Source organism: Xenopus laevis, chromosome 3L (genome assembly GCF_017654675.1).
Source record: "Xenopus laevis strain J_2021 chromosome 3L, Xenopus_laevis_v10.1, whole genome shotgun sequence".
Classification (NCBI taxonomy): Eukaryota; Metazoa; Chordata; class Amphibia; order Anura; family Pipidae; genus Xenopus; species Xenopus laevis.
This window is the reverse complement of record NC_054375.1, coordinates 46,342,677-46,364,928: the sequence shown is the minus strand read 5'-3', so window position 1 is coordinate 46,364,928 and position 22,252 is coordinate 46,342,677. Positions and strand designations below refer to the sequence as shown.

The following is a 22,252-nucleotide window of genomic DNA, read 5'->3' as shown; positions in this document are numbered from 1 at the left end:
CATAAAGCAAATATTCCTGTCCTTGAAAACTGCAATATACTGTATGGTATTTTCTAAAGTGAGAATCATACTGCCTCTATGGTTACATGAAATGTATTCAAGAGAGGCAAAAATAAAATCCTCTGTAAAGCCCATCAAACTCTTCTTTATTAAAAGATTGTTTGAAATCAAAGAAACTCCATCTGAGGTTTGAGCTTATTTGATAAAGGCAACACACGGTGTAAATCAATACACTCATCTCAAAAACTGCACAGAGCAGGATAACTTGTTCCGAATATTGATATTCTGATGGAAGTTACAATCTTCTCTTTAGAGACAAACACTGAATAATACAGACAAGAGAATGACTGCTTTATCATCATTAGGTTATTTTAGTACTTCAGCTTGTAGCCTGAATGATTGTTCAATGGCACAGGGTGCTGAAACCAATTTTTTAAACTGTCATCATGAAACAATTTCTTACTGCACTTCTTCCATTATCCAGAGCTTCTGTATCTCAGGATCAACACTCCTAAATCCCTTACACAATGTATTCTTACTAGCATGGAAGTTTAGCACAAACTACTTTATTTAAGTGCTTCAAGAGGTCAAAAAAAAAATCGGTACCATAAAAAGCAAAGTTTCAATTAAAACATGGCATATTCTGTAACAGTAGATAAACCAAAAGAAAAGACAAAAAAGACATTCATATATGTGTGCATTGTTTTATTTTGATTATTATGTTTAGTAAGCAATTGTAAATAGACATTTCTTTCAACTGATGATTATTTTCTACAGTCTTTTCTACCAGCTTCTGAGTTGTTTTCCGGATTTTCTCATGAACTTTCCTCATCAGAGCTGCCACTTGATTCAGATCTGTCCTGATATTCAAAGTCCATCTCACTGTAATCAATGAAAAAACACAACACGTTAGTACAGAGCATCACCAGCAGACGGTTTGTCAAACTAATGTAGTAATACAGGTATGGGATCCGTTATCCGGAAACCCGTTATCCAGAAAGTTCCAAATTGCGTAATGGACATCTCCCATAAATTCCATTATAATCAAATAATCAAAATTTTCCAAAATGATTTCCCTTTTCTCTGTAATAATAAAACATTACCTTGTACCTGATCCAAACTAAGATATAATTAATCCTTACTATTAGCAAAACCAGCCTATTGGGTTTATTAAATGTTTACATCGTTTTCTAGTAGACTTAAGGTATGAAGATCCAAATTACGGAAAGATCCGTTATCTGGAAGACACCAGCTCCCTGAGAATTCTGGATAATAGGTCCCATACCTGTATTACATTATATTGAATGGACACAGCCCCTGCACTGCCCAAGTCTTAAATTATTTACTGCCACAGACCATCACACAAGACAAAGAAATCATATCTTACTCTGAATCATCACTGCTCATACTGCTCTCATTGTCGGTGCTCTCTGAGGTCATGTAATCTTTTTCCATTTCCTTAATTGTTTTAAGTAAGTCCTGACTTTTAATACCGCCTCTCTTTGCACGAGTCTTTATGTCACTTTTGGTATACTGGATACGCTTCTTCAATTGCTTCCTCTTTTCCGTGTGCGTCTTCTCCATATTTTTCCGTGTCTGCATCCATACAAGGATATCTTCTTCATCACTGGAGTCCCTAATGATAATAAAGAAAAACGAGTGGAAAATGAAACAAAACCAAAGCAGTCCGGTATAAAGGAGTCTTAAATGGAATATTTCATGATCCCATTGCATTCCCTCATATGACATATTTTGTTGCATTAACAGAGCCCATTGCATTTCTTTTCATTGACAGAGCAACTCACAAACATCATTCTGTCACAAGTGGCCCAGCATTTACAAGCTATCTCTAGGGAGCAATGGGACAAGGGTATTGAACAACAAGATGGCAGAAGGGGAGGAATAGCACCTATGTATAACCATGTAAAAATACAATAGAATACATGTTACCATGCCAGAGAAACAACTATAGCATATCCCATGATCTGCAAATGCTAAATGATATGTGAATAGCAGTGCATAAATACATTTTATTTGTATCTGCTAAAAGACCTGGGAAGCTTGAGGGGAACTTTGAAAAAAGATATTGGTTTGCATATCTAGCACTTTAGATGGGACCCTAGTGAGAAATACAAAAAATATTCCAGAGGAACTTACATCTCAACATCTATGTTATTGTCATAAGTGAAAGGCATCAAACACATGATACATGTATTGTTCAGAATGTCAGCGCAGTCTCTGCAGTAAAGAGCTGTGGAGAAGCAAACAAAGGTAAATATAAACATGTTACAGGACTAATAATGGAGTTAGTTGTCAGCTGGGGACTCCGCTTGGATTTTGGATGGGTACAGGTACCATGTTGAGATTTACATTAAAAACCCTACCTTTGCAGCCAGTGGTGATGCATGGTCGGAATTCAAAACTGTTAAAGTCCTGGAAGATCTTGGCACATGATGTACAACACTGTGTTCCTTTGGTTAGCCGGGATTTGCGCAACAAAGGTACTCTACAAAATAAGGGTCATTCAGAGAATGGTGGTTAGTAGGTACAATTGATTAATAATATATAGAAATAGGTTTCTGAATAGAAATATTACCCTTTTTCATCTTACAAGGTTTCAACCCCCTTGGCTTTTTATCTTATGTTCTGTTTTGCAAATATATATATATTTTAGCCTAGTGAAATAATTTTACAAGTAAGATATACATAACGTACTTTAATGCCAATACATTGAAGATATTCGTATGTCCCGTGTCTCCTGTTGCTTTCAATGACTTCTTCAAATTGGTTGTCAAGATGTGACGCTTGGTCATCAGCTTATTGTACAAGTAACAGATTCTTTGCTAGATAAAAATAGAAAAAAATGCCTAAAGTCAGTTCTTTTTCTATTTGAGTTCCATATAGTGAATTAGAGGTCGAGAGCAATGACCCTTACCTGCTCACGGAATGGATAGTAGTATGCACATATAGAGTGTCGCAGTCTTTGAATATACGGTCCAAATATACAGACAAATAAGGCTACCGCATGCACGATTCCTGTGGGAAGAGAGATTTGTTTATTGTAAGATTAACCTGCAGACCAGCAATCTTCGGAATCTATTTTAACATTTATATCATGTTATTCTCAAATGGTATTTCTCTTTCAATTATTATTTCTCACCAAGAATGATGTATTGCTGATGGTTTGGTGGTGCAGGAACAACCAGGCAGTTACTGGCTACGGTTTTTGTTGAGTCCGCTTGCATGGTATTTAAAGAATTAGCCAGGGAATGAATCGTCTCACTGAAGAAACTAGTCTCACTCTCTCTCCCAATGGGAGTAGTAGCTAAGAAAAGAAAAGATATGGCAGTTATTTCATCAGGTCTAACTTGTTGTTCTCCTTCTTCAAATATTAGAGAGGAAGTAAACTACTGTATATCCCTACATTGGAGCTGGCCATGATTACTAACCTTTTACTATCGGGTCTCTTCCCAGTATGGCATATACCATTTGCAAGATCCAGTATATACCGTAATCCACGCACATGAATGTAAATGCCAGCATTGAGTTTCTAAAAACAGTGATTATGCCATACATATATCCTTGCGTCTCCTTCTTGGAAAGAGATAATGAAGCTGTAGAGACAAATAAGAGAAACTATTACTGATATTACTGATGTTAGTGATAGATAGATATCACTGCACACTGTGTAAAAGTCTTACCTGGTCGGTAGAGTTTTGCGCTTTCTTTTTTATTTAGAGGCATCAGGATTTCAGCACCTCTCCGGGCTCTGAACGCATCTAACTCGACAAAATTCCTTGTTATATAAACATTGTCGAAGGCATTTTCAAATAAATAACTTGTGCGATACCATAATGCCCTGGTGGGAAGTAATAAAACATCAGGTTACACATAATAATATACTGTATATGACCCCACTTATATTCCCCATATGTCTATATACCTGCAATTCTGACTCCATTTGCTTTAAGCAGAACCTTTGCACCGATAATACATTTATAAAAAGAATACATGCATTAAGATTTGTTGTACTCACTTGACATAGAAGTTTAAGATTAGGAAAAATATGAAGTAGGTAAACATGCTGGCCGCCTCTCTGTAGGGGGCTATTTGGTTATCTATTTCTTCTAAAATATCTCGCGCAGCTTGAAACATGCTTTTGCTGGAATTGAAAGTGATATCGAAGTCTTTGTTGACTGTCATGTTGAAAGCAAACTGTTCCTTGAAATTCTGTATCATCCATTGGATGGCTGTGGGAGAGGCAAAAGGTTTGAAACATAAACAACTAACGGTTTGGGTGAGGGGTAACTGTAAAACACCTTGCATAAATATATAAAGTTATTTTTATCCATTTCCTTTAGATGTGCTCGATCAGCCTGATAAGTCTACACTGAGGAAACAGAGATTTCTGTTACCTGTTTTCTTTGTGATAGAAATATGTACAGAGCAAGTAGAGCAATAAAGTGACCAACATTGTAATGCAATAAAGTCATGCTTACGTTTTGTCTTGTGGCTCCTGGCCAAGAACTGAACGAAGGCGGGCGCAACGCAAACAGCTGTAAAAATAGAAAGGAAACAAATCCATCAAGCAGGGCCATGTGACACCATGTGAAATCATACTATGCTTTGTTATGAATGCGTGTGCTACTGTAAGTGCAGACCGTCACAATTGGGCTCATTTATGAACACTAGGCAATTCTGTGTCTGGACGGCAACCGATATCAACTAATCACCAATTGCCATTGTCCAGACAGCTGCAGGCAGATCGGTGACAGCAAAAATTTAATCGGTTGCCATGGGTTATTACTAGTGACGGCTAAACATTTTCACCAGGTTTCACCGTCATGTATAGTTCATGGAAAAGGGAGGGGAAAAAATGCCCATTGACTTCAATGTGTTTGCCGAATTTTCACAGTTTAGCAAGTTCTCTGCAAAGTGGAATGGGTTGACACTAGCGCTATTGTTAGCAAGTGAGCTACAGTGAGTGTTAATTACAACGTGTTACAAACTGATGCTTACGGTTAGACAAGTGACACAGTACGCTGGCGGCATCTACGACGTTGCATATGAAGCCACCTTTTCCCATCACGTTGAGACAATTCTGTTTGCCATTTTTAAATATCTCAAAGCATTTCTTGTCTGGAGCCCCTATAGCTTCATTGCATATTTCTTTGAGGTTGTACAAGTTGAACCAGACTCTGTGTAAGCCGTGGCCTGTGAAGAGAAATGATAATGAATGAAGAACTGGTACAGAGCTTTACAAGACACCCTGGGGCTCATTTATTAACATTGGGCAAATTTGCCCATGGGCAGTTACCTATAGCAAACTTTGGTTGGTCTTTTTTTATTCGACTTTCGAAGTTATGAGTTAAAAAAAAACTCCCATTACTTCGAAGTTCTGCCCCTGATACATCTGCCCCCAGTCATAGACATACAAGACACATGAGATGTAACATCAGTTAACTAAGTGCTCAGAAAATAATATAATCAAAATAATAACAGAAAAGGACCTCAAGACTAGTGGAAACTAGTTAGTTCAGCTATTCACGAGATGCCTTTCCAATTCAATACCCAAATCCTATGTCAAAATGAGTATAAAATACTTAGGAAGCTGCTCTTTAAGAATTGACCCAAAAACGTATATGAGACTCCAAATACCACTATCCATCTGGCTAAACCCTATTCCCTGCATACACCCTATTCCCATGTTTCTCAACTCACCTATGCGCTTCACTTCATAAGACAAGTTGTCCAAGGCATCATTTGCCTTATCTCCAACTCCTTTAAACGACTCCGCAAGTTTCTTGATCGAATTTGCGAACACTGAAAAATAATATGCACATTTGAGAAGATGAAAGCAAGAGAGGCTGTTTGGTTACTAAAGTCACTCCTTAAATAGTTACTTACACATCAAAGGCTTTTGCATCAATAGCATCATATCTATTGTTTGGTTTACGAACTTTTCCATTCCGCACTGCATTGTATCTCCTACTCTGCCGACATTGTCTAATGTATTCAGTCCCGGTCCAGTAAAGATCATGATAAATCCTAGCCATAAGAGCAATTCCTTTCCATGAGCTATGAAAGATACAAAGTTGTATTAGTACAGCATCCTGCTTAGCTACAGGAATACAAAGTATTGTCTTTTAGAAAAGTGGAATATTTAATACATAACTGGGTTCTGTACTATATTGTATGAAAAGCTACACATGTATATTACATAGCAATTACATACCTGAGAAGAATTGCAGCAACATAAGCAGCATATTAACGCGAACGGTCTCGTAGAAAGCCATACCCAGTGATAGGAAGAATCCCATTATTGTGGTTGTCACAATGCAGAAGTACAGGTTATAATTCAGTATAAACAGGACTGTAAATCCATAGACAGAGGTGAGCAAGAGGCCACAAAAGAAGGCAAAAAAGCTGCTCAGCACATTCCTGATCTTACTGTCTTCTTTAAGCTTAAGTGTCGCCTTTCCCTTATCTAAAACGTCATCAATACTATCCAACGCTGAAACCTGAGTGACTGGCGTCGTGTCACCAAACCTAGGGCAACATGACGACAGACACTTCAGGCTGCATGGGCAACTCTCCGCACAGCATTTACATATGTTCAAGAGATCTTTGCACACTTTTTGGCATCCCTCGAGGGTGTATGTGCAGCCTTGCTGGAGTATTATGCCGCATTCTTCACAACAAGTTAAAAATCCTTGACGTGTTGATTCCATGATAAAATGTTTTTTTTTTTTAAAAAAAAAGTTATGAAAAGTTTGTAAATAAGATTAAAATTAAATTAGATTTTGTTAGTGTAAATTTAGTGTTAATTATGTTTGTTAGTGTCAGTACAAATAATCTGTTGACTGTCTGTACCAGCACTAACTGAATGACTTGTCACTAGCACTAACTGAATCTCACTAGTCTGTGAAACACAGCTGTGCTGCTTGCAAATAATGACATCACAATGGTAGAGACAATGACCTCACAAAGGAACTGGATCATCCAGAAGAAACACTTTCACTCTGTTGCTATGGTTACCAATGAAATCACAATGGTGCTGAACTCAAGGTCGTTGAACTCCAATGACATCATAATGGTGCTGAACTCCAGGTCGGTGAACTCCAATGACATCATAATAGTGCTGAATTTCACAGAAGATAATCATCAGTGAAAGAGTAATATATTAACTGAGGTTAAAAAAAAGATGTACATCCATCAAGTTTAAAGTTTTTGTCCGAATTAAACCTGCCTACCTGCTAGGCTAAGAGCTAAAAAAGGTGAAAAATAAATACTGCAGAAAAATACTGAAAAACTGCACCAAGTAAATGACCAGTATTATATTGTATAAATACTGACTTATCTGCTTAGTTAAATATCAGTTTATTGCCAAGCCATAGTTGTACTGCTTAAAGGGGGGGGTTCATTTTTTATTACATTTTATTATGTGATACATTTCAATTGGTCTTCATTTTATATATATATATATATATATATATATATATATATATATATATATATATACATATATAATCGTTTTTTTTTTTTTTGCTGCCTTCTTCTGAACCTTTCCAGTTTTCAAACGGGGGTCACTGACCCCATTTGGAAAACAAATGTTCTGTAAAGCTACAAATTTATTGTTATTGCTACTTTTTATTACTTATCTTTCTATTCAGTCCCTCTCTTATTCATAGGCTTCATATTTCTGTTCCTGATTCATTCAAATCAATGCACGGTTGCTATGGTAATTTGGACCAGACAGCTTAAATTGCAAATTGGAGAGTTGCTCAATAAAAAGCTTAATAACGCAAACCCACAAATAATAAAAAAAATTCAACCTATTTGAAAATTGTCTCAGAATATCCCTCGCTACATCATACTAAAATTTAATTTAAAGGTGAACAACCTCCTTTCAATCTTGATGGCAGTCTTCCTTAAGTCATTTCTTATCCAAGTTTCAAAATAGATATTTTTATTTAAAAATGATCCTCTGCACCGCATATCCGCATATGAAATGCAAAACAAATTGTATATCAACAGCTTTTTCAACACACTTTCAGGATATAATAGATTTTTTTGCTTTTGGCATTAGGATAAAAATTTTCCATTTCATCCATTCATGTTGCTGTTGACTGGCCTCCTCTGTATTGGCTTAGTCTTTTTGTTCAACAGCAGAATGTCTAGGGCCATAAACGTCACACGTTTCTAGTTAGATTGCTGTCTTTTCATGGTGACCATTCCAGGAAGCAATTGAAATTCTGTAGCATTTTATCCTGTGAATAGCTTGTACTTAAAGGGGTTGTTCATCTTTGAGATAACTTTTAGGGGCATATTTATCAAGGGTCAAATTTCGAATTTGAAAAACTTCGAAATTCGAATTCAAAAAAACCAACCGAAATTTTTTTTTTGGCTGCATAGGTCCGTTTTCATTTGAATAGATCCGTATTTGGCCGAATTTGAATAGTAGGAATTGAATTAATAGCGCATTGGATCGAATTCGATTCAAAGTTTTTCCCACTACGATTTTTCAAAGTCCACTAATTGTCTCCAAATAGGTTCTAGGAGGTCCCCCATAGGCTAAAACAGCAGTTCAGTAGATTTTAGATGGCGAATGGTTGAAGTCGAATTTTTAGATAATTTTTAGATAAATTTTGATATTCAAATTTTATATTTGTTTGGACTATTCCCTAGTTGAAATACACAAAAAATAGCTTGAAATTTGAATTTTTGGAATTCGAAATTCACTTTAACCTTTGATAAATTTGTATGAGGTAGAGAGACAATTTGCAGTTGTTTTTTTTTAATTTGTGGTTTTATTTGGCTTTTTATTCAAAAGCTCTTCAGTTGGCAATTTCAGCAATCTGGTTTCTAGGGTACAAATGACCCTAGCAACCATGCATTGATTTGGATAAGTGACTGGAATATCAATAGGAGAGGCCTGAATAGATAGATGAGTAATAAAAAGTAGCAATAACAATACATTTGCAGCCTTACAGAGCATTTGTTTTTTAGGGCTCTTACTGACGAGTGGTTGAAGCTGTGCTCCCCTGCGTTCCGTTTTTTCAGCATTCAGCCACAAGGGAGCACAGGAATGGACGCATTGAGCTTTTTTCAATGGGGCTGTACTCACACAGGCGCGTGCAGGCGCCAAACGCAGGAAAAATGCAGCATGTTGCGTCTCAACCTGCGCCTTTGTGAATACAGCCCCATTGAAAAAAGCTCAATGCGTCTATTCCCGCGCTCCCCTGCGGCTGAACGCTGAAAAACAGAACGCAGGGGAGCGCAGCTTCAACCACTCGTCAGTAAGTGCCCTTAGAAGGGAGTCAGCGATGCCCATTTGAATGCTGAAAAGAGTCAAATAAGGCAAAAAGGCAAATAATTGAAAAAACTATAAAAAAAAATAATGAAGACCAATTGAAAAGTTGCTTAGAATTGGCCGTGTTTAACATACTAAAAGTTAACTTAAAGGTTAACCATCCCTTTAATGTTTATTTTGGTTAATATTTAGGGGATTATTTATTAAAGTCTAAATGCCAAAAATTTGAAAAATCTGAGTTCTCTATACTATAAAATTCAAATTTTTAGTGGAAAAAAAAAAAAAACTCGAATTTATTATACCTTGAGGATGGAAAAGTCTGAATCCAAAAATCCGGCATCTCAGACCTGCCGAGGTTGTATATAAGTAAATGGGAGAAGTCCCAAAGATGTCTTGATCTGCGCTGGGTTTTTGGGTGGAAAATTGGAAAGATTTGTATGATTTGATTTTTTTCACGTTTTGTTTTCGAGTTTTTCCCGCACAGGAAATTTTCTGAAAAAAGTCTTGATAAATAAGGGGATAAACGTGCGGAATTGGAGTAGTTTTCAAAAAGATATTTTAGGATTTTGATAAATAACCTCTTCAATCACAATGGCCCCAACTAATGAGAGTACACATTTGTCAAATATGACTGGCTATCCTTGCTTATTTATTTATAGCAGCATTTACTTTACTATTCTACCCACAGATGTAAACTTTGCAATCATATATAGTATGTCTCCGCTTAAGCTTTCACAACATGTTCCGTTCCTCCAACTGAAATAATTAAAATATAAATATTACTTAAACATCATATGAGACAAATTGTTTACCGTCATAGCTAAATGAATAAAGCACACAGCCCATGCACATGTGTTTTTATTGTGTATTTCAGTTTGTAATAAATGTTGATGCTCCATTTACACTTCCTTTCTCTGTCAGAGTATACACAAAGGCAGGTTTAAAATGTGGCCTGAAAAATAGAAACCTTAAATAATAAAAGCAAAGGAAAATAAATATTTCCGTATTGAAAATGTTTCCCTTTATCAGTTTTACACAAATCAACTGTTGTTTCTATTTAAAATGTCCAACTGAAGATTTTATGAGTTGTCAGACTCCTAGAGCCAAACAGACATTTTACTCTCCTGGCTCAGCCAATCAGAAGTGTCACCAGTTGATGTGCACATTCAACAATTGCACAAAATTGTAAAATATAATATATTTTTGCCCAGTTTTGTATTTGTTTGATAAAATCCATATTATGCAGGTAGTTGATCAATAAAAATCTGTAACTAATATGTCTCGCATAAGCAGAAGATGATACAACAAGCAAATCCCAGAGATATCTGGCTCAGAAAATAGGTAAGCAGCATCAATACAGTGTTTGAATTGATAATACAGATAGACATGAATCTAAATAAAGTCTTTATTTCCCACAGGTACAGTATTAAGGAGAAGAGTAACTCAGCATAAGACTGGATGATGCCGCAGGTAGTGATGGGGTTTAAGGTGACGGTTTGAACCCGATTTTGGATTTTAAAAAAGCAATCAATTGAAAAAAAAACTTAAGCTCTTTCACATTTTCTTACATTGTATCACCTGAACCACAGGTAGGACTAATTATACGGCTACCCTTCAGTAAAAGAGGGGCAGAGTAACTGAAGGTGCTGAGGGATGGGGATATTACAAATGGAGTAACTGAAGAAATCCTCAAGCGGGCAGTTCTATTGAACAGGAGACTGAGTGAAATAGGCAGCTTTCTGAATAGGATATCAGTCTTACTTCAAGTCTACAAAGGCAGTTTATTGGATCCCTAGCTTATTCCCCTAAAGCCTGTCTGTCTTCCAGGCTCTGATTAATAATGCACGATGCAGAAGCATGGTGCACTGTATAAAACAGAAGGTGCAGCTCCGTAACTGCCTTTTCCCAGCATAAACTACCTATATAAACAACAGTCTCAAACGCTCTGCCATAGGTTTAAAGATTTTATTATGTGAATTTTTTGGATGCACTATTAGTTCTTCAACTTATTATATTCCATCATGTTTTAGTTCCTTGTGCAATTACTTTCTATATTTGTTTGTTAAAGGGGAACTATCACTTAAATGAAACTTTTATATAAGCTTCAGTATACTAAAATAAGTAACTTTTTAAAAACAATTAATTAAAAATTCTGTACTGTTTCTGAAATAATGAAGCTTATCTTCACAATCCCTCTCTCAGCATCTTTTCTCTTCATTCTTCTATCTTTCTTCATTCGTATATATCTTATAGGGGGGCTCTTTTTGCCTAGAAGATGTATTAGAGCTCACTCTATTAAAATCACCAGAAATCCTGTCTCTTTACATGCAGAATTTGTGCAAAAGGCAGTTATTTTGTTAGATTTTGTTTGTACAGGTATGGGACCTGTTATCCAGAATGCTCGGGACCTGGGGTTTTCCGGATAACGGATCTTTCCGTCATTTGGGTCTTCATGCCTTAAGTCTACTAGAAATTCATTTAAACATTAAATGACCCCAATAGGCTGGTTTTGCTTCCAATAAGGATTAATTATATCTTAGTTGGGATCAAGTACAAGCTACTGTTTTATTATTACAGAGAAAAAGGAAATCATTTTTAAAAATTTGGATTAATTCAGAGCTTTCTGGATATTGGGTTTCCGGATAAGGGATCCTATACCTGTACTAGAATCAGTTATTTGAATGAGCTTTAATTAATCTGCTAGGAAAGGAAGCCCCTTATAAGATATAGTGGATCTAACTGACGCCCAACTGCTGCATGAAGACAGAATGAAGAGAAACAGATGCTGAGAGAGGAATAGTGAACATACATTTGATTATTTCAGAAACCATGCAGAATATTTAATTGATTGTATTTACAAAGTTTCAGTATGCTGAACGTTATATTCAATTTCATTTTCGCGATAGCTCCCCTTCTAATAACTTAACCCATGGCCTACCTTGCAATGTGGTTTTTACATGCACCTGATCTTGGACTGTTTGTTGGGATACTCTCTTCTCTATTCTTTATCAATAGTTTAATGTTTGGCCTTCTGGGAGCTCTGGGAAATAAGTGGCAGCCAATATCTGAAGGTGATACACAAGTGAAAAAGGGATTTGCAACAGCAGAACAGTCATTTGTTTCACCCTACATTTCTCATGATCTTTAAGCCCTTACAACTTCCTTAACACAGAAATGGACATTATTAATCATGCTATGTCATTTAATTAAAAATGCAATTCAAAATCTTTTCGTTTTTGGATAACATTAAAAAATGTACAAAAAATACTGTAACTAACTCATGTTTACTTATGTTTTAACAATTATCTGTAGCAATCCAAAATGTTTTCAGCCATATCTCATAACTGTGAATCACTGAATTTCTAAGAATTCTGAAACATGTTCAACCTTCCCAATCTTATGGTGTGGGGGGAATTTTTTAGGCATATACTTGGGTAAAGGATGTGTTTCTTTCCTACTACTCATGGAATAATATTGTAGTCCACATCTTTTAGTTTGTCTACAGAGCGTTAAATGCAATTTAACATGGCAATATTAAAGCAATCTTTTGGGAAATAAGTAGAGGGGTCGCAGTAAGGAAAAGGTTGTTGACCTTTCCTGCATTAAGAATTTGCAATTTGAATTTTATTCCCAAAAGAAGGTACAATTATTCTTTCTCTGAGTGTAATTTTATATTTGTTTGCTATTTGGTAATCGTTTTAATTACACAGATCCTATTCTTTATTCAGCACTGAATTCTACAAATGAGGTAAATGAACTATTTGCATGCACCGCTAGGTCGTCTGCTTCAAAAAAAGAATTCGACAAAGAATCTATTAATTGGCATCCATATTTAATTCCCAGTTTTCAGTGCCTGGTTCCTTATAAATATCTAATTCAGAGGACCTTTTGCAAACAAACAAGCTTAACCCTTACTTGTATGTTTGCAGCAGCTGTATTAGTGTAAATGCAAAGGTGCTGTTCTGTTATTTTCCATTGTTCAAATATTAGAGTAATTTGTTTGCAAAAATGTGGAAAAGGCTTGAGCTATAAATACTATTGCCCTTAAGGGTGGTAACACATGCTAAGATTCCGGGGAGATTATTCGCCTAGCAACTAATCTCTCAGAAATGCCTTCCCACCAGCTACAAATAAATCGTAATAAAATGTAAATCGAGGCGGAATGACACTCGGAGCACTTCATTTTCCGAAGTCGCCTGAAGTTTTCTCGTGAGGAGACTTCTGAAAACAAAGCACTTTTCAGGGAGATCAGTCGCCCGAAGAAAAGATTTGTCGCTGGGCAACTAATCTCCCCGGTATTTTAGCATGTCACCACCCTAACGCCAAACTGTTGGATAATAAAGTCCAATATTATGAAATAATGAGAATGATTGTGGTAATTAAAAATGTGTATTCTATATGCAGAATATTATAAATATATGTCCTTTACATTTTTATGTTTTAGTTTACTAATCTTTATTTTTAATTTCAGACATAATTGGGATAGAGAAAGACCGAACCGAATCCTAATTTGCATATGTAAATTAGGGGCAGGAAAGGAAAAAGTGGAAAAAGTTCTTCTTTTGTGATGAAAAGTCACATGATTTGTCTACCCACTCCTAATTTACATATGCAAACTAGGATTCGGATTCGATTCGGCCGAATCCTGCTGAAAAAGGCGGAATCTGAACCGAATCCTGGATTCGGTGCATCCCTACGTGTTTCTAAAAGTTATTTGTATCTAAGTATGACAACAGGGAGGACATTTTAGTAGCTTAAGGCACAAAATGTATCAGTGTTATTAATTGATTATGGCTTGAGTAGAGAGGACTCTTGTAGTTGTCTATATGTATTTTGTGGTCACAGCCTCATTGCACCCCCGCTTAATGGTTTAAAAATTAGTGGTGAGCACAACTTTCCCTTGTTTCTTATAGTTTATACAGGAGCAGTGGCCAGCTCCATGTTGTAGCTCCGACCCTTTCCAGCTATAGTCAGGTGATCCCACTGGTGGCCAATAAAAGGGCAGCCATGTTTGGGAGTTTTACTTTGAAAGCAGCTAGTAAGTTGCAGGTAAAACTTATCCCTGTGTGAAATGTATAATGAATCAATAGCATTCTTAAAGGGGTGGTTCACCGTTGAGTTAACTTTTGGTATTTGTAGAATGGTCTATTTTAAGCAATTTTTCAATTGGTCTTCAATATTTATTTTTTATAGCTTTTGAATTATTTGCCTTTTTCTTATGACTCTTTCCAGCTTTCAAATGGGGATCACTGACCCCATCTAAAAACAAATGCTCTGTAAGGCTGCAAATGTATTTTATTGCAACTTTTTATTACTCATCTTTCTATTCAGGCCCTCTCTCAAATCAATGTATGGTTGCTAGGGTAATTTGGTCCCTAGCAACCAGTTTGCTAAAATTGTGAACTGGAGAGCTGCTGAATAAAAAGCTAAATAAATAAAAAACCACAAATAATAAAAAATGAAAACCAATTGTAAATTGTCTCAGAATATCACTCTCTACATCATACTAAAAGTTAATGTATAGGTGAACAACCCCTTTAATGAATCAGATGAAAGTTGAGTAGGCATGAACCACATGGTGCGGCTTCTACCAATCTGACGCGATGAGAGGAAACAGATGCAACAAGACGGTTGCGGCAAATATAATGTAAGTAATAGGAATGCCGGACCTACAAGCTGTGTGCATCCAACATGGCACGCGTCTGACAGTCGTGCCGGATACACGCAGCTTGTAGGTCCGACATTCCTATTACTTACATTATATTCGGCACATCTGTTTCTTTGCATCCACTTCCACTCATCACATCGGATCGGTAGAAGTCACACCATGTGGTTCAGCCCTATGACTGGTCAAGACCAGCAATGACTTTGACATTGTTGACCAACTTAAATATATTGCAATATATGGACAAATAATCACTGTTTTGTAAAAGGAGAACTCAACCAATTAAGAAAAGTCCCTACCTACTAACCTAGATAGTTTCCCTCCCTGCTTTCCCCCCTCATACTTCAATAGCCCTGAAAATATATCTCAATCTATCAGTACAGAGTAAGCGCAGTGGAGCTTGCGGGCGCCATCTTTCGGATCTCCAGTCATCTGGAATAGATCAACGTATTGGCGCATGCACAGTTGGAGCAGTCTTCTGGTTCATACCAACTGCGCATGCAACAAAAGTGCTGGAAATTGCAGAAGAGGACCCGAAGAAATCCAAAGATCTGGAAGATGGCACCCATGAGCTCCGCTGCGCTTGATAGGTGAGAAATATTTTAGGGACATTTTCAGGACTATTGAAGTATGTGTGGGGGGGAGAAGGGAGGGGGGAATATCTAGGTTAGCAGGTAGGGGCTTTTCTTAATTGGGGGGGTTGAGTTCTCCTTTAAGGCACAACATGTCTATGTCCTTAATATATTGATAATGGGTGAGTGCAGAAGACCTCTTGTATTTGTCTATGTGAATTTTGTGGTCACAACCTCATTGCACTCCCGCTTAATTATTTGTATGTAAGTATACATGCACACCACTACTGTGTACTACCAACAGGTACAAAGTATGTGGTTCTTCTAAGCTTTATCAACCAATCATTAAATATGAATATTAAATTACTGGTGGGTTATTTGGAAGAAAGCATCCAATTTGTTATCACTATACACTATACTAGTTCCAGCTATTAGATTAGCTGTGTCTGTTTAGTCTGTAGTAGGACGACAGTCACACAAGAATTACTCCACCTTGACTCCTATTAATATCCTCGCACAGGAAAATGAATTTAAATAGTTTGCTACCAGATACTGCTACACATATTTCTGCAAAAATGTTTTTCGTTGAACTGCACAAGTATCGCTCCTAAATGAGAACATTTATATTCATTCTACTCCTTCTTCCCCAGTAACGATCAGTCATTTCAATTTTGTAGCACAGAAACACAAACAACTGATTAGAAATGTATATCCATTTCTCCAGTCTCGTTTTTCGGTTTCTGCCAGATGGCTAATGACAATCACCATAACAATGTTTTTTATGAAACGGGGTATTAAATCCAAAAAACTGACAACCTGTTAGTGGACAGCTTGAATTGAAGAGGGTGAACATACGTTCTCTCTATTGTCTGACAATTTGTACAAAATGTAATCACGACACCGATCATTGCAAGAACAGCAAGATGTGCAAAGGTAATCTTTTATTGTAAGCAAATAAGGCATAGAAGTCTAACGAGGGATACTTGGGAAGGAAAGGGAGGATAGTGGAGCAATAGACTTAGCTCCAGTATTTCCTGCAACAATTACATCACTTTGACAGATGCAACAAAGCTGAGCAGAAAAATATATATATATATATAAATATATCTTGTTTCAGGTTTATGGATCACTTTGGCATAGGCTTGTTTTCTACAAAGGGGTATCATCTGTCTTACATTAACCTTGTCATTCCACATTAAATCCTCATTTCACCAATACCCTCTGAGGAAATTTGCAGTCAGGAATGTTTGTGCTAAATAAGATGATCCCAGTGTATAATATAACAGTAACTATTCATTTACCTCACTTATGATGGGGGTTATTTTACAAAGGGGGTTTGGTTCCCTTTTGCCAGAAACATTACACCACCAAAAGTCAGAGTACTTTTCATTGAAATCACTTTTTTTTTTTGAAACTTGTATGTTTATTATGTAATAAACGAGTTCAGAACAAACACTTGACTTGATTGTACATAATTAAAGCACATTTAAACACAAACAATATGCAAACTGTTTGGTACATAAAAGAAGGAAGAAAAGTAAAAAGAAAAGAAAGTAAAATAAAGCAATATAAAGGTGTCATGGAATAAAAGAAAAATCTTAGGTAGTACATGGCATATGTGGCATATTAGGTAAGGTAACAGGGCATGTAGCCTATTCCCCATAATCCAACTACCACCAGAAGCAGCAATGGCAGAGGGCATAACCTCACAAGAGTCATAGAGGGTGCCATGGGTCCCAAATTTGGCTACATTTGAGTTTGGACTCCAATGATCTTGCAATCATTCTCTCCCTATGTATTGAAATCACTTTTTGATAAATACATAGAACCAAAAAAATATGAAATGAATGAAAATAGGTAAAAATTACACAAAAAGACACAACAGGGATTAATCAAAGCACATTCCCCGGCTGCTTGTTTTCACTAGTACGGGACCTGTTATCCAGATCCTCGGGATTTGGGATTTTCCGGATAAACAGATCTTTCCGTAATTTGGATACCTTAAGAAAATCATGTAAACATTAAATAAACCCAATAGGCTGGTTTTGCTTCCAATGAGGATTCATTATATCTTAGTTTGGATCAGGTACAAGCTACTGTTTTATTATTACAGAGAAAAAAGAAAACATTTTGAAAAATGTTTTTATTTGATTAAAATGGAGTCTATGGGGGATGGCCTTCCTGTAATTTGGAACTTTCTGGATAACGAGTTTCTTCATAACGGATCCCATACCTGTAATTTATTATTTCAACTGGTGATTTTCCAGAAATGTGCGATAATAAACACACTCATCAAAGTAAAGTCCATCTGATCCATCTCCATCTGCAAAAAACATCCACACTGGCCCTAATTGAAGAGGTTCAAATGAAAAAGTAACATTTCATACTGGTAAATGAGACTCGGATGTTTAATTATTCAAACTTCACCTGTTCTTTGGTCTGTAAGATCATATAATTACTGTCTGGGCCAAGGCAGTGAACTAAATTTTAGCAAAATGCATTGCATTGTATATAAAATTTGAGATTTATTAAGTGTAAAAACCCATGAAAAACTCCAATACAAAAATCCACCAAGTAAAAGTTGTCGAGGTCCTATAGAAATCAGTAAGAGCTGCACTGGTCCTATTGGATTGGTTTTTTATAATAAAACATTTGTTTTTTCTCCAATGAGCTTACAAATACACATGGGTTACATGTTATTGAGATTAGAGCATTGTTACAGTTATCCCTAGGTTCCTCCGCCCACAACAAGGCCAAGAGGGCTGTGTTGCTGTGTCCCCTACATCATAGAGTATAAAACATAGCCAGAAAGAAAAAAGACCAAAAATTAAGTAAAGGAGAAACTGTAAGGGGCTGATTCACTAACTTCGAGTGAAGGATTCGAAATTAAAAAACTTTGAATTTCGAAGTTTTTTTTGGACTACTTCGACCATCGAATGGGCTACTTCGACTACGACTATCGAAGGATTCGAAAGTAAAAATCGTTCGACTATTCGACAATTCCATAGTCGAAGTACTGTCTCTTTAAAAAAAACTTCGACCCCCTAGTTCGCCATCTAAAAGCTACCGAAGTCAATGTTAGCCTATGGGGAAGGTCCCCATAGGCTTGGCTAACTTTTTTTGATCGAAGGATATTCCTTCGATCGTTGGATTTAAATCCTTCGAATCGTTAGATTCGAAGGATTTAATCGTTCGATCGAAGGAATTATCGTTCGATCAAACTATCTGCGCTAAATCCTTCGATATTCGAAGTCGAAGGATTTTAGTTCCTAGTCGAATATCGACCCTTAGTGAATCGGCCCCTGTAATGGAAGCTGAAGTCTCTCACCCTCGTGTTGGCCATGGCGTCCAAGATGGCGACGGTGTCCAAGATGGCGACTCCTTCCTCCATGTGGATCCTGCTGGTCCCTGTGTGATGACGTCGGCTGCCTCCCGCTCTCCGATTGGTCGCCGGCGACGGAACGTTCGTCGGCGTCAGAACGTTCGTCGGCGTCACGACGTTAGCGTCTTGACGCCGGCGTCAGCGTCATGACGTCATCGCGTCCAAATCTTGGCGCCAAAACTCGCCTATTTAAACCCCCTGGACATTGCTATCATTGCCCAAGTATAGGTTCATCTTCGTGATTCCTGGGTGTGATATTATTGACTGATTCTCGTGTACCAACCTTGCCTGTTATTCGGATTGACCCCTGGCTGCCTGGATTGAAACCTTTGCCTGTACCTCGACTATTCTTCTGCCTGATCCCTTTGTACCACGAACTCGCTGACTACCTGCCTCCTCCTTGGTCCGCACTTCAACTGAGCCTTCGGGCCCTTACAGCCCCTAAATGAAGGCAAACACTCGTTTTTCTTTGGGCAGGTTCCAGGCAAAGTGTCATCTCAATATGAGGGCTTGTGCCATTTTTAATTAATTCTTTTTGAGACATTTAGAGGTTTTCAGATTCTTTAGTTAGTAATTGCCCAAAAAAATTTAAATTTTTAGAGGTATTCGTATTTTTTTTAGATTGCTCATTGCTTTTTTTCATTCGTGCTTTTAAATTCAGATCTTTTAATACATTTCATGACATTTGTGGTTTTAGAGAAAGTGAGTTTGTTCATGGTTTCAAATACCTCTAAAAAATTCACTAAAATTCTAAAAAGGCCTCAATGTTTTTTTATTATAATGCAGCATTTTCCCCCCCTATAATTGCAGCTTAACTGTGGTTACAAGTAGCCAATGGGTTTGACAAATTTACAGCCAATGTGGCAAAATGTGTGCAGTTGTGCTTGCACTTCAATGCAAATCAGATAAGTTCTCTGACAATTTCTTCCTTTTAGATGGTGTCACTTCCAGCTCATCATTAAAATCGTGTGCACCCAACTCTGTAGGCACAAGTGTATTGCAACAAGTGATGAAGGCTCCTGTAGGAACCTTGAAACTGAAGCCACTTACAGAGGTGGTGGTACCCTCGGGGCTCCACTGTGTCAATAGACAAACTGCCCTCAATTTGGAGCAGGATTTAGTAATAGTTTAGCAAGAGAGATTATTGGTGTGCACCCAACTCTTTAGGCACAAGTGTACTGCAACAAGTGATGAAGGCTCCTGTAGGAACCTTGAAACTGAAGCCACTTACAGAGGTGGTGGTACCCTCAGGGCTCCGCTGTGTCAATAGACAAACTGCCCTCAATTTGGAGCAGGATTTAGTAATAGTTTAGCAAGAGAGATTATTGGTAAAATATTCTTATTGTTTAAGCACAAGTCCTTTTTATGGAGGAATTACTTCCCAGGTTTGCTATGAATATATATTTCACAGTCAGCTAAATGTACAATTGTAGAGCTTTTCTAGACATGTGCCTAGGTGAGCTTTTAAAGATCTTTTATCCCTGACAAAAAAATAGAACAAATGCTTTTCCAACATATTATTTGGGATATTAGGTAAACCAGTAATGGTACAATCATTGTTCCTTTGGATATTGTAACTTCATGCAATGTCGGCTATTGCGTATTATTAGATATCCAGTTTGACTCATTCCGTTGCCCATGTGGGCTGTTTTCAGCAAAAGAGCTGCCAAAACAGTTCAGCATCTGCAGCGTGGAACAATGCCTTAATTGAACACATTGTGATTGTACTATATATGGGCTAGCAGGTTTAGGTTGACTAGAAAATGCACTGTGAAATCACATACGCATCAGAATACTGTGAAAACAGCATCTGTATTCAGTTTTTCATTTGTGCAGATGAAGAATCCAAGCTTCCATGAAGCTTTTAAGTACTTGCGATATTAGATTCTAATTAGGATCTTATTTACCTACTACACGTTTACTGTTAAGAATACAGTATAATAAAGAACTTTTTAACACATATAATTGTGTAAATGTTGCATGGCATGATGTGGAATAAACCAAAAAAAGAGCAGCTCTTGTAGCGTGCGAAATCCTGGTTGTAGGTTTTATTGTTAATAAAACGTAGTGGATGTTATTTTAGATATAAATTCAAAAGATGCTTGTTCTTTAATTTGCATTGCTTTTGACAATTAAACATGTGAAAGCTTTGGTGCTTTCCTAGAAAATGTCATACTGACATATAATTATTGTAACGTCACTCGTCCAAACGGTGCCGTCTCGGGGGGTTTAGGTAGATTGCAGGGATCGGATTGGTCTCAGAAAACCACAGTTCACACTCAGCGTTGAGTTTTAGGCTGACCGCAATCGGCTTTATTCACACATAACCGGCACACAGGAGCATATTGGAAAACAAAACATAAAAAGAAATCCTAGCCTGTCCGGCTCTAAATAACATACAGTCGCTCCCTCTCTATACAATAGAGAGGATCTAGCATCCAACTCTACAAAAAACAGTTGTTTGTTTGTTTGGTTACTCACTGTGTCCGGCTCTCCCCTTACTGCATGCAGGCAGTTCCCCAGGAAGAGAGAGAGAGAGTAACTCTGAGACACACTGTTTAAAGGGGTTTCCCCTGAAGTCTAACGAGGCCACTAATTAGCCAGGCTTCACCAAAACCTGGATAGCCTGGTGAATGGAAGTCCCACCCGCTCACTTCCATTCACTCCAGGGCCCTTTTTACCGGCTTTTCCAAAAGCCAAATGCAGTGAAAGAACACTCTTTCACTGCTGACATACTTTCCCTGGAGCTTAGTATATATAAGAGAGAAATCTGGGAGAAATATAAACACCTTCCACCTCTAATCCAGCATTTCTCTCACATTATGGTTTCTGCTAAGAAAGAAAGATATGCTTAAAGTGATATACAACCATATATTAGATAATCATGTATGGGACATGATATATATACGAATATAACAATGGTAACCTTATCAAGAGTGATTAAAACTAGGAAAACTGTTTATACTTTACAGAAGGAACAAGTTGTTTAGCGGTGCTCCATACTGTTTATAGGAAAGAAAGACAACCTACTTTTTGAGCCATAGAATGAAAATTAGGTCTCCACCATGAATGAGATTCATTATGCTACATCAGGGGTACCCAAACTATCAGCAAGCTCTACTAGGTGGCCTCAAAGCAGTGTAAAAAGCAGTTAGAGTGGGATTTTCAGTAGATTTCTTTTAGGACTCGAACATAGTCAGGAAAGCCCATCATTAGGGCCCATGACTAAATACCCTAGAGGCACTAAATGCACAGGCCCAGTAGGAGATATTTTTTTTTAAATGTAAACCAATAAACTGACATATTTTACTTCATATTTA

At 37.1% G+C, this 22,252-nt stretch overlaps 1 protein-coding gene across 1 annotated transcript; it reads right to left on the bottom strand.

Moving 5' to 3' along the window:
• Positions 1-690: 690 nt before the first annotated feature.
• LOC108705900 (DC-STAMP domain-containing protein 2-like) lies at positions 691-6,731 on the bottom strand. The gene is made up of 15 exons (XM_041586189.1): positions 6,236-6,731; positions 5,908-6,078; positions 5,722-5,823; positions 5,020-5,214; positions 4,500-4,556; positions 4,037-4,250; positions 3,702-3,859; positions 3,450-3,614; positions 3,161-3,325; positions 2,936-3,036; positions 2,716-2,843; positions 2,385-2,506; positions 2,158-2,251; positions 1,388-1,636; positions 691-882 (listed from the first exon to the last, which is right to left on the bottom strand). Exons 1-15 carry the CDS (start codon positions 6,729-6,731, stop codon positions 816-818), a joined length of 2,484 nt encoding a protein of 827 aa, XP_041442123.1. The 3' UTR covers positions 691-815.
• Between the last annotated feature and the right edge of the window lie 15,521 nt (positions 6,732-22,252).